This window comes from Sander vitreus, chromosome 7 (genome assembly GCF_031162955.1).
Source record: "Sander vitreus isolate 19-12246 chromosome 7, sanVit1, whole genome shotgun sequence".
NCBI classification, from domain to species: Eukaryota; Metazoa; Chordata; class Actinopteri; order Perciformes; family Percidae; genus Sander; species Sander vitreus.
The window spans coordinates 15,726,043-15,738,516 of NC_135861.1; the positions used below are offsets into that span (position 1 = coordinate 15,726,043).

General features: G+C 39.5%; 1 protein-coding gene across 2 annotated transcripts; it reads right to left on the bottom strand.

Moving 5' to 3' along the window:
* Positions 1–604: 604 nt before the first annotated feature.
* Positions 605–10,552, bottom strand: LOC144520837 (differentially expressed in FDCP 6 homolog). Of its 2 annotated transcripts, XM_078254901.1 has the most exons (12): positions 10,358–10,552; positions 8,663–8,803; positions 8,356–8,541; positions 7,132–7,359; positions 6,883–7,029; positions 5,018–5,074; positions 4,787–4,895; positions 4,383–4,681; positions 4,116–4,282; positions 3,454–3,652; positions 2,547–2,637; positions 605–1,410 (listed from the first exon to the last, which is right to left on the bottom strand). In XM_078254901.1, the coding sequence occupies exons 1-12, from the start codon at positions 10,451–10,453 to the stop codon at positions 1,214–1,216; spliced, it is 1,917 nt and encodes a 638-aa protein (XP_078111027.1). In that variant the 5' UTR covers positions 10,454–10,552; the 3' UTR covers positions 605–1,213. The 2 variants fall into 2 exon arrangements, with proteins under 2 accessions (XP_078111027.1, XP_078111026.1); XM_078254900.1 differs by lacking the exon at positions 5,018–5,074 and having other exon boundaries at positions 10,358–10,550.
* Positions 10,553–12,474: the final 1,922 nt, after the last annotated feature.

Sequence of the window (12,474 nt, forward strand, 5' to 3'; positions counted from 1 at the left end):
TAACACTGATAGATAAAACTATAAGACTTCAAGTATGTAGACATTGACATTTTATTTAAAACAATGATGGATTATAAAAAATCAATCCAGCCCTGTAGACATGTAGTTTGCTCCATGTGTCAGTGGATGTCTCTGTTTAGTCACATGAGCCGATGGTTTTATCAGTCAGGGCCGTCAAATTAGTCAGCGATGACACATTTCAACCATACAGCCTATGGTTTCAACACTGAAAAAATGACGTGGACTCAAATTCAAACTTGAGCGGATGTGCGGTTTGCAAATTCAGCAGAATGGGATTCAACCTTTGTGTGGTCTTTGTAATTAAAATGTCACCAATTTTATAACTTATTTTTACAGTATTTAAGATATTGATTGTTTTATTTCTATTTATAGAAAACCTTTTTTTTTTTGTATTGCATTTTGCACCGTGGGTCCGAGAGGACTGAAATTTCATTTGTGCCGTATGTCATGCACGTATAGCACATCTGACAATAAAGCTGACTTGACTTGATATTTATTGTGTAAAGTATAAATTTCGAGCAAAGATAATTTGTTTGAATCGCATGCTGCACATAATTTAACACAGTAAAGATACAGGCAGAAATCAGGCATCAATTCACTCTTTATTTACAACTATGTGAACGGACAATAAAAACAGGAAGTTCAATGAGAGTTTCTCTCTCTCCCTCTCGCTTTCCTGTTGATCTTGAGTGATAATCTTCCAATAAAATTGCGGTAAACTCTAATACTTAACCAACTTTTACGTAAAAAAGTCAAGCCACCCTCCACCCCCAAAAATACATATGTAAAAATGAAACATTGTTATGTGGCTATACAAATAAAAAAAATAAGATAAATACAAATAAGCTCCCTTGCATTGTATGTAAGTATTTGCCTTTAAACATCACAACTTAGTTCGTACTTCCAGGATCTTGCTTACAGCTCATTTCCTTTGCACCTCCTTTGAGGTGTTGTTTATGTCCACAACAGGCCTCACACAGGCTGCAGTCAAAGCATTAGTTGATTCTGCAAATGCAAATGTTTTAAACTGTTTCTGTCTGTTAAATGAGGTCAGTAAATTCAACATTTAATAGAAATGGTAGTACTTTTAGTAGTAAATTCAGTTTTAAGTGTAGATGTTCCACTGTTTTCATCTCTTGCCCTTTCTGTCAGAAAACCTTACAGACTGACCAGAAGTGTCTGATTCATGTTTTCAGGGGATGTCCATGTCTCCATTAGAGGCATGGGAGTGGCGTTTTTCTAAATCACATCCAGCTCTGGTGTCAACATTCTCTTTGCTCTCCTCGTCCTGATCCTCTGATCCTGATCTCCTTCTGAGACGCAGCCCAGGATCTCTCTGTGTCGGGATCTGGAAGCTTGAGAAGGAGCTTCCCAACGATGGTCTCTTCTCTAAAAACAGCACAAACAAAATACTTCAGAAAATGAAGTGCGTGAATGTTTACAACAGGCAAGTGAAATCAGACATTGTAAACGGATGCTGAAATAGAGAAGGAATTCACTGGTTAAAAAAAAAGACATTTCAGGAAGTATATTTACAGAACAGACTATGAAATATGACGACCATTTATTATTCACATACGATCTCTAATCTAAGAAAATGGTGTCACACAACTCTCTACATGAGGCAATGTTGAATGTCAACCCAACCACAGTGACGGCATTTAGCGCTGGCATTTAATAATCTACAGTTCGCTCTGGGGAAATAATTCAAATGATGATGTAGCAATAAACATAAATGATTATTTCAAATACACACTTGTCACCACATAATATGAGGTTACTTCTATTCCGGTTAAACACAGTAGAACGTTTTGTTATCAGAAAACCTGTGTTTCACATCAAAACAGCTGTATGGAAACACTGAAAACATCAGATCTGTGTGGAGCGATGAGAAGAGTATAATGTTCCTCAAATGAATACATAAACCAAACACGAATACCATATTTCCATCATGTTCTCCACATTGTTTTCCACCAGTGGAGGTTTGACTGGCGCTCTTTTAATGATGTCATCTTGTTGTGCCCTTCTGCAATGATATAATGGCACCCGTCGGGAGAATCGGCTGTTTATCTCAATGTGCTCAACTTCTAATATTTGAATGGTACTGAATGGAAACGAGCATTCGTTAACATTATCTTTTGCTTATTTTCTGTCAATTTGATTACAATTTGTGTTTGGAAGAAAGGAAATCGGGCTAATCGGGCTGTGTCTAATAACATTAACAATGGCTCCTTTCTATTCAACTGTCCCAGTAAGCCATGACAGTGTGACAGAGAGCCAGTATGCAACTGAAGCAGCTAAATGGAATTCAGCCATAATAAATTGTATTATTAATTTAATAATTGTATTATTGTTTTGTGCTTTTCCTACTGTGACATGCCAGAATGTATTCCGTGAAAAGTGCCTAATGTCAAAGTGATGCCCTTCCTCGGCTGGTGTAAAAGTAGAAAAAAAGCTCTTTTAAAGCTACACGTTTTTCTCATGTCACACAATGCACCGTCTCGTCATGCAGATGGGACACATACCGCCTGGTCCGATTGGTCGCATCAGTCTGTTCATCTGGACGTTCCAGTGTTTGACATTGGTGCTCGCCTGGCGAAGTTTCCGCTGTGCAGCCTGTCAGAGACAAATAGCAGCTCATTAAAATGAATGCCCGATACCTACAAGCAGTAAAGAAATCAACTTCTGTTAGCAATACCACCAACTACATGTAATATAAATATCAGTAATAAGTATCTAAGTGTATAAGTAATAACAGGTTACAAAGTTCAGTCATATTAAAGAAAAAATATTGACTATTACAATATAGAGGCATGTTCAATACTGGCCCTCTTTAGGGAGATTAGCAAAGCAGAAATAACGCCCCACTTTGTACTAGTGATAACTAAGTAAAAAATAAACCAAAAAAATTCATAAAATAAGTCACACAAAGTCTCCAAAGGACAGAGTAAGCCTCGGTAAATAGATAGGAGGCATAAGTGAACCAGTTAGACTCGGTTGTTTGACACTTGTTTAAAACTTTAAAATCATTGAACTGTTTTAAAGGACAGACCATAAAAGCTGTCTGTTTTTTGTCTCCATTAATGTCTGTGTTATATACTGCATATTGTAATGTGTTTCCCTGTCTGTAACTACATGTAGATGTCATCCTTGTAAATAAGATTTAAATCTCAACAGGCTCTTACCTGGTTAAATGAACACAAATTAATAAATAAAATGTATTGAATTAATAAAAGTAGTATAGGCTTGAAATCCAACTAACAGGTGTGCAACATCACATTTAAGCTGAAACAGCAGCACTATCACACCAGATCCCCAACAAGCAACATTTCTTCAAAGAGATCAATAGCTTGGACTCGGTTAAATGTAGTTTTGATGATTTGATGATTGTTTTCTTATTTAACTGTGAGGCCTGTATTTATTGGTTCTTACCACTACATCCTGGTCAACCCTGTGCCGGTTGGCGCGGACCTCCTCCAGCTGCCTTTGCGCCTCATCCAGGGACCGGGACTTGGCCTCCATTTCCTGTTTTAGCTCCTGCTTCTCTCTCTGTGTCTTCAGGATGTACTCCTCCTGTTCCTCCTGCAGTCTCATCAGGGCCTTCATTTTCTCCTCTTCCTCTGCCAGTAACCTGGACACCACAGAGAACACAAACAATAATATTTTCATTTAAAAATGTATGATTGACTTCTCACTGTTTAAGAGGATCAAATATGTATATAATGTTTCAGACATCATAGTGAGCAAAGATGCAGAGCATAATGTGAGCTGTTTGCAGATTAATGTGATCTTTTTCATAGGAAACGTTTACGTGAAAAGGTTTAGAGAGCACAGAAACAGCGACACAATAGATCTGACTGATGGCAGTGTTTAACAACTTCCTCTGTTGGTAGCTCAACTTCCTCAGGAACATAACGCAACATGAACCTTTCAACGGCTGAGTTTAATATCTGCTGTCTGCACACAAGAGCACCTTCCTTCTTACAGCTAACAGATTCATGTTTGCAAGCTCTTAACCAAAACAAATGAATTCTTATTGTGCTGTGAAGGTGCAATCATCTTTAGCGGAGATGGGTGGCTACATAACACTCTACCCTGCTTGAGCGTAGCGGAAGGCCTCCTCATCCCGCCTGGCTTTGATCTCCTGCTGCAGCGCCTCCTCTAAACGCTTCTGCATCTCCTCCAGCTCCTGGATCCTCTTCCTCTGCCTCTCTGCCTCCTCCTCTTTTAGAGCCATCTCTGCCTGCATGCTGACCCGAGCCTTGAGACGCACAGCAATAAGCAAGAAGGACTCAACGCTCAAATCTTTTTGCTTCTGAATTCAAACGCTTTTCTTCCTTTTTTTTTGCCTCCGCACTCACCTCCTCAGCCTCTCGCAGCTGGACCTCCAGGGCCCGCTGGAGCTGTTCATGCTGCTGGCGCCTCCTCTGCTCGTCCTGCTCCAGGAGGGCCTGAGCCTGCTTTTGCGCCTCCTTCAGAAGATCCAACTCCGCCAGCTTACGCTCCCGTTCCTCCTGCAGGGCCCGCAGCCTGTGCAGCTCCTCCTCCTTGGCCTGCTGTCTCTTCTCCCGCTGCTCCCGCTGTTCACGACGCTTCATCTTCAAATCTTTGTGGAGGGACGTTTTCCCCTCCACGTGCAGCCTGATAGCTGTTTGAATGGCTGTGAAGAAGATAGTGTTTAAAGTCTTCATATGAAAATGAAGCTTTTAAGATCGATCCATGACTTAGTAGTGATTCATTTCAATCAATGCGAGTCTCCTCTGACCTGTAGTCCACTCCTGTCTTTGTTTGGTGTCTGAGGCGCTCATCTCATAAGTCTTGGAGAGGGTTTTCAGACAAAACATGCACCTCTTCCCATCCCGGTCTGGTAGCACCTGTTCAACGAGGAAAACATTCATTTTAATGAATAAATATTCCCCCTTCACTTTTCTTGTTACATTTGTTGTGACCATTTCTCAAATAAACAGTGGTTAGGAGAAAAAAATGGTGAACTCACAGGGTTAAAGACGGTTTTGATCCATTTTGAGCCAAACAATATTTGATCGTCTACTTCCTATAATAAAGCATGATTTTAGAATGATTGCTTGTTTTCCTTTAGTGTAACACATGTTGCAGTGTGTAGTGCTCTTGCTGAAAAAAATAACAGAACTTGACCAGATTTTTCTTTGTCATTACTCGGTGTGGTATTGTGTGGTACTGTGTGGCACTGATGAGCTAATAATTGACCCTGTGCTCATGTCAAAAGCCCATGTAACAATCCCTGGATTGGAGGCTTCAGTTTCCGAATGGGTCATTCATGAGAGCGAGGCTGGCACACTAATATAGAGTTCAGCTCACTTGAGCAAGAAGCAACATTTAGTTTTGTTTTAAGATTATTTTCTGGGCACTTTTAGGCCTTTATTGACAGGACAGCTGAAGACATGAAAGGCGAGAGAGAGGGGGAATGACATGCAGCAAAGGGCCACAGGTCAGAGTCGAACCCAGGCCCACTGCGTCGAGGAGTAAACCTCTATATATGAGCACCCGCTTTACCAACTGAGCTATCTGGGCACCCCTGTTGTGTATTTTATAAACTTGATGAATCCCAACCTTTTGGGATTATGACACCTAAATATAAAGGTGTCTACTTTGGGACTGTATGAAAATGATTGGGGGTAGAGAGGTTCAGAAAAGCGGGAGGGTTACGTAATTTTCTCTCTTTTTTTGGGAGGGGGCGGGGGGGCTGAAGTGATTAGTAACACTGCACTATGCATCTTAACAGAAAGCAGAACAATAGTAAGTTGTGTCTAAACTGCATAGTAAAAAAAAAATAAGTAAACATGTTAAAGCGGAACAGGTCTTGGGGAGTACTACTGCATATGTGAGTGGCTCCAGAAGGAGCTGCCTGAAATCTGATAAATGGTTGGAGCTGAAGAGGTGAGGTTACCAGATCTGTGCGGCTAGCCACTACTACCATGACACACTCTCTGGTTGCATTGATTTTGACTTTTTTGTAATTCGTTTTTAATTGTCCATTGTGATTCGGACATTGTTATAGAAGTGCAACACTAAATCAATGGAGCACTCTACTAAGGTTTAAATTGGATACATCATCTTAAATTATTTGTACACTTTCAGTGTCGGAATTTTTGTGAGTTTTTCCCAACTAACTCTTTATAAAGACGTCGGACTAAATGTCAGTTAAGCATTTGGTCTCCTCCTCTCCCCATGTGCTACTACGGCTTATTTTATTGCGTTATTTTGTTGCCTTGTTTTTCCTTTTTCTGGTTGTTTTTCTACCTGTAATCGGTCTGAAAGTCCAAAGTCCAAAAAAATATCACACTACAAATGAACCGAACTATGGTTCAATTGATCTGGACCGAGACCCCCCTCTTTTCACTGGACCAAGGTTCAGCTGTTTGGTCCAGACCGTGGTTCAGGGGAGTTTTCACACCTGTAATTTTGGTACGGATCAAACTGAAAAGCCCTTAGTCAAGGAAAGGGTCCAAATTAAAATAACAATGGTTTGCTTTAAAACAAAACAAAACATGTTCTGCCCTCCTCCCCACCCCAATCATTTTTGTAATTGCATTTTTTGCAATTTAGCAAGTGTTTCATTTGAATCCTTTCTTTGGAACTTTGGCCAGTAATTCACAAGAAAAAACAAAGAAATTTGTTAACCATCTTGCGACACCTTGGGGGGAGTCCCGACACCTAGGTTTAAAACCACTAGCTTAAAGAATGATATTTGGACTCAAATGTACAAAAGAAAGCAGATGAGCAGTATGTATTTTCTTTCTGGATGAACTGACAATGAATACACAGTTCTTTCCAGTGTTAACAGTGTTTAGCTTTGAAAGACGATCATCTCCAGCTGCTTACCTCAACACAGCAGTTCCCATCCAGAACTATGTTGCCCTGGCAGTCCTTGCGGTCCTCCCCGGTGTAGTAGGACAAGTTGCTCGGCCTTAAGGTGAACCAGCGTTCCTTCCAGTTTCTCCTCAGCTGGCCTTTCTTCCACAGATAACCCTGCGTACACCCCGACCGACACACACATATACTGTCACCAACACAATGCAAAGAATGTCAGAAACCAAAACACATACCTCTGGTCGCAGATGGGTCCCCTACCTCTTTGAGGACATCACCAACTATCTCCCTGTATACTTCCTCTATAGCCATGCTGATTATGCTCTTTTCAATTCCTCTGGTTATCTTTCCCGAGTTCATCATCGCCAGAAAAACCCAAACAGTAATGCCGCTCTGCTGCACTGAGTCTTGGGAGAAGAAGTCCTCTAATTCAACACAGTTGAACTCAATACTCATACCCATACATATCTTCTTGAGGAGGTACTCCACCTGAAGAGGAAAAGAAACCAAAGATCTTAAGAGTGAGAACTAATGTGGTTAATTTGAATGATCTGTCTTTGCTGCATTATACTCAGGGGAAGAAGTTACTAATTATTTATTCAACTATAATCAAGTACTTTTTATGATCTTTTTTGGAGTGTTTTTGTGACTTTTCTCTACAGTTTTCTTTTTTTTTTTTTACTTCACTACAGTTGGGGAGCTAATCACAATAAATTGTTAATTGGCAGATAGGATCAGAGCAGTCTGGTTTTACTTTATTTTTGCCCTTTTTTTAGTGGTTTACAATTTTCAATACAACACCACAGTAAAGATCACATCCAACAATGCCCTTTCTCAAGAATAACTTTTATTTATGTTACTTTTTAATTAAATATACTTTAGTAATAGTATTTACGACACTGTTACTCTCATGCTCTCACACCACAGATTTCTTCGTACAACGGTCGGTGTGTGAAGCACATACTGAAATAAAACTGGATAATGTTTTCTTAAACCCAGCATGATAGAGACTAGTCTGCCCTTGAAATGTAAGGCTTTCTCTTGGCAGCAGCTGTGAAAAACACACAACAGGAAACCAAACCGAGAGTTTGCAAGTGAGAAACAAGCCCACACTGATGCATGAAAAGAGCACAGCGTTCCATGATGGCAAGAAACAAGGTTTCAGACAGGGTGTATTAAGTGGTTGTAGATCCAACACCACTTTTAGTTCACAGATTACTGACTATAGTCTCTGAACTGTACTCGACAACCGAGTACAATAACTTCAAAATATCCATGTGGCTAAATTTAGAAACAAGTGTCACTATCATTACACACATTACAACTTTGATTGCTTATATAATCTTACAATAGAAAATGCTTTTTACAGTCCCCATATAAATATTCCAGTACAAGCATATTTTTAAGTTTTTTTTGTGATAGAAATTGCAATGAGTGAGTGTGAAGAAATTCCTTTAAATCTAAATATATTCTAGTTGAACCTACCTCGTCAGGGACCATAACCAAAGGGTACTTGTCTTCAGAGAGAAAATTAAAAAGGCACCAAAGCCGAAAAGCATCCTTTTCTGGCAGAACAGTACTGCTGGTTTTGTCCGTCTGGTAGTTTTTCTTTGCTGTAAGCGTCCAACAGAGCTCATCTACGTTTTCCTTAATAAAAGAGCCTTCAATAACCTACAATAACAAAATGCAGAGATTGAAAAAAACTTTAACAGCATCCTTGACTACACATTACAATTTGACAAAACAAAAAGAGCATATTATATATTATTATATTATAGTTGAGTTGTATCACCTTGTCCAGGATGTATTTGTTGAGGTAAGGCATATAACCCTGACTGGAAACTGGACCATCATCATCATCCCTGAAGTGCTCCTCCAAAGCAACTGGGTCATGTGGGATAGACAAGACTGTGCACAGGTTGTGGGACAGCACCTGAAAAATCACAACATACAGGACAGAAATATTAATAAATATATAAAATAAATAAATAACACATTCAGAGAAAAATTCATTTTGATCTTTCTGCTGCAACTGTGTGCACATACGTTAGCGTGGAAAAAAAATATATAAAGAAATGTGGGTGTAAGAAGTCAGTGTACTGCATGGCAAACATTTTAAGACCCAATGTTTGAACTGCAAAAATAAAATTTTTATTTGGTTTAAAACCATTAAAATCAAATTGAATTTGTGCAGGAGTTTTCATACATACAGTGCAGCTTGAAGTGCTTTACAGGTGACTGACAAACTAAAAAGACAAACTGGAGACTTGTTAAAAAAATATAGTTATAAGATTGAAAAATGTGCATGAAAATATAAAGGTGAATATAATATGAATAAAAAATGTGATAATAGGCAATACAAAATAAAAGAGGACAATACAATATCCATGAGACATGAAAACAATTCAGAAGATTTGTTGTTTTTTTGTTTGTTCTTTAAAGTAAATTATAAATTACATAAACTACTATATGTAATCAGTGTACTACTACTACTACTACTAGTAGTAGTACTTTCACTGCAATTAATGTTTTCAAATGAGAGCATGCGAGTGTTATCAGTTAACTAGTCTCCGTGTTGAGCCATAACCACATCCTGTCTCTAGTCTCCAGTGCACTACAACATCTGTCAGTTTTGAGGCCACGGCATGCAATCTGCTTTCTTTGAGCACGTCTAAAGAACATGATGCCTGTACACAGGCTGCATGCATGAGGGGGATAAGCCTAGTCATGAGGCTGACTCGCTGTGGGCCAACAGCGGCAGGCAGCATATCGCAGGAACGTGGAGGTGGCTGGAAATGGAGTCTGATACACAGCAAGACCAACAAGTGACATAACAATGAGATCAACAAAAATACAGTGGCTTCATTGACGCCATGTGGCTGGAGACAACAATCACCAACATGTTTCCACTTTGTCCTTGCTCTCACTGTAACAATGTTCTTTTGACGTACACAGGCTCATGTCTATTCAACTTGCTGTTCTCTGGTCAGGTCCAGTGCCAGAGAACCCTTTGCACTACAAGCTGGTACATGGAGGTCCAGTGTAAGTACAGCTTGGAGATGAGGGCTCCCATTCATATAAAGACTGAGAGCAAACTGTTACTCTCATGCTCTTGCCAGACAGAGGTGCATATTGTGCCCTCTTTCAGCAGTGAAAGCATTATCGAAATATAGAGAACAAATTTGATCCTTGTTGGACAGCATTTGATTTAAAAACACACGAAATGTTGAGGATGATAAGTATTATCTGATTGCGTACACACTTATTTCCTGAAGCACAGAATCAAATGTGACAAAGACCAAAGAACAAATGCATTTGAGACATTTAGTTCGCTGAGAATTTCAAATATTTTCACCTCATCCTCCTCAGAGCGAGCCCACGTGATGGAAAATGAATTGAGATAAGAAATGAGGCAGCAGAAAAAGGTAGTGAACTGTCAGAAGAATAAAAGTCTAATTTTACAGGTAGAGGACCCCCCCACACTCACCTTCAGCTGAGACTTGGACACCTTACCGCTCTTCTCCAGATCCAGGGCTGTGAAACCGTACCAGATGGACTTGAGCAGCTCAGACCGCAGGTCCATGTCTGCAACAAAGTTACTTTCTGGTTTCCTTCTCCACGTCTCTTCTTCTTTCCTCTGCTGTTGACACAGGGCCCCTGGGTGACAGGCAGACACCCACACTGTGTTGCTGCTGTCAGGCAGGCATGAGGCCAACCTGCTGGCAGCGACACCTGCAGGCCGTCCATAGTCACTAATGGAGAGGGAGGGTCTGATTGTTTACTACATGATCTGATCCTGCCTTCCAGTGGTGAAAGAAGTACTCACATCCTAGAAATAACAATATAAAAATACTTCATTACAAGTTAAAGTCATTGATACATAGTATATTTTAGTACCGTTTTAAACTATTTTACCATTATATTTGTATTATTACTGATGGATTTAGGAGTAATCAGAATTTAATCTTGTATGAAGGTGGTCGAAGTGGAGATACTTTTCACAATCTACGTATATTGTTGGGTAGCCCACTCGTTATCACAAGGCATACTGTTTTATAAATAAAATTAAATGTCATAAGTTTTGTCAGGAAATCTTAATATGCAAAGCAGCGAGAAATTAAAGTCAAATAAATGTAGATAGTTAAAAAGTATCAAATAGAAATACTCAAGTAAAGCACAAATACCTCATAATTGTACTCAAATATTTACTTTGCACCTCTGCCGCCTTCAAGGGCTGGTGATAGTATAGTATTTACAAGTACTAAATATGAATGTGAAAATCGGGAAAAAAAATTCTAGGACTAGAAGACATGTTTAGTGGAGAACAGATTTTATTAGTACAATTAGAACAATTTAATTAGTAGTTATTTTACTGCCGCTGTCTAGCCAGCGTTAACTGTCACGTAAATTAGCTTATAACGTTAGCTAATTAAATAGCAGATAACGTTAGCTTTAGCTCGGGTGTGTAAACGTTAGCTACATCTATAACGTTAGCTAGCTAACGGCCATTTAATTTAGCTAAAGTTAAAAGCCCAGTAAAAATTGTAATTTTCCCACTGGGGATCAATAAAAAGTATAAATTCAAATTAACTATATAGTTTATGTGAGTCTTTTACATTGTTGACGATGTACAAACTGCAATAGTACCTTCTAGACAACATTAGCCTGGCTTTAGACATCTAACCACATCTCACGTTTTGTCGAGAGCATTTCAAATAAATAATCTAGCTTGTAATGAAAATAACGGAGAGGTAGCTAACGTTACGGCTTTGAATTTTCCATTTCCAATTAAATACAATTTCACGACAAGGAACTTGAGAGTAACTTAACATTTTTGTTGTTGTAACAGCAGAACTCATCACACAGAGAGGCAAGAAGACTCACTTAAGTTGTTCACATATGAAAGTATATTATGTATAACAACTAAAACCATTAATTATTCCATAGCCATGGGGACATCCATTACCCGCATGGCACAGCGGATGGACACATTTGAGGAAAAGATGAATGAGCTGCTTATGCTCTTAGCTCCCAGTCACCTCCCTCTGCTCCAGTCGATGACGTGTTGCTGTTGCCCTGCTCGACAGTCACTGAGCTGCAGGAGTTAGACAGGAGTCTCGGTCAACAGGAGAGGAGGAACAAAATGGTAATTAAGTGGCCCTACCCTGCCCTAAGATAACACTATGAAATTGCATAAATTCAAATATAATTATAACTGAACTGACTTATCTTACAAAATGATATTGTACACGCTCTCCACTTTGTTCTACATGTGTCATTTGTATTTCTATATGTTTTACGGCAACTTTTCCTGACAACCTTTCCAGGTTTGACCAGAGGTACTGCCATCCGTCGCATGCTACGGCGAGTGGCAACCAATGACATTGTAAAACCGTATAGCCTGCGGGGCAGAAAGACAAAGAAGGCCTTCCAGGACCTGACAATCTGCAGAGTTATAACAGGCAGGTGTTATTTTATTGTTCACACTAGTATTATGCTTGGCTTGGCTGATAAGAGGTTTTAAATTGACTTTTAACTTTGCTTCTACTTGCTACTCTAGCGGCCTCCCAGAAAAACGCCCCCGCGCTGACTGCAGCAGACGTG

What these genes read in the sequence shown, in the direction of transcription:
- LOC144520837 (XM_078254901.1), bottom strand. Translation starts at nt 10,453, where the DNA reads ATGGACCTGCGGTCTGAGCTGCTCAAGTCCATCTGGTACGGTTTCACA. An exon ending in TGGTTATGGTCCCTGACGAG is followed by an intron (nt 7,360 to 8,355) that starts GTAGGTTCAACT and finishes TTTCCTCTTCAG; the next exon opens with GTGGAGTACCTCCTCAAGAA. An exon ending in AGCTGCGAGAGGCTGAGGAG is followed by an intron (nt 4,283 to 4,382) that starts GTGAGTGCGGAG and finishes GTGCGTCTCAAG; the next exon opens with GCTCGGGTCAGCATGCAGGC.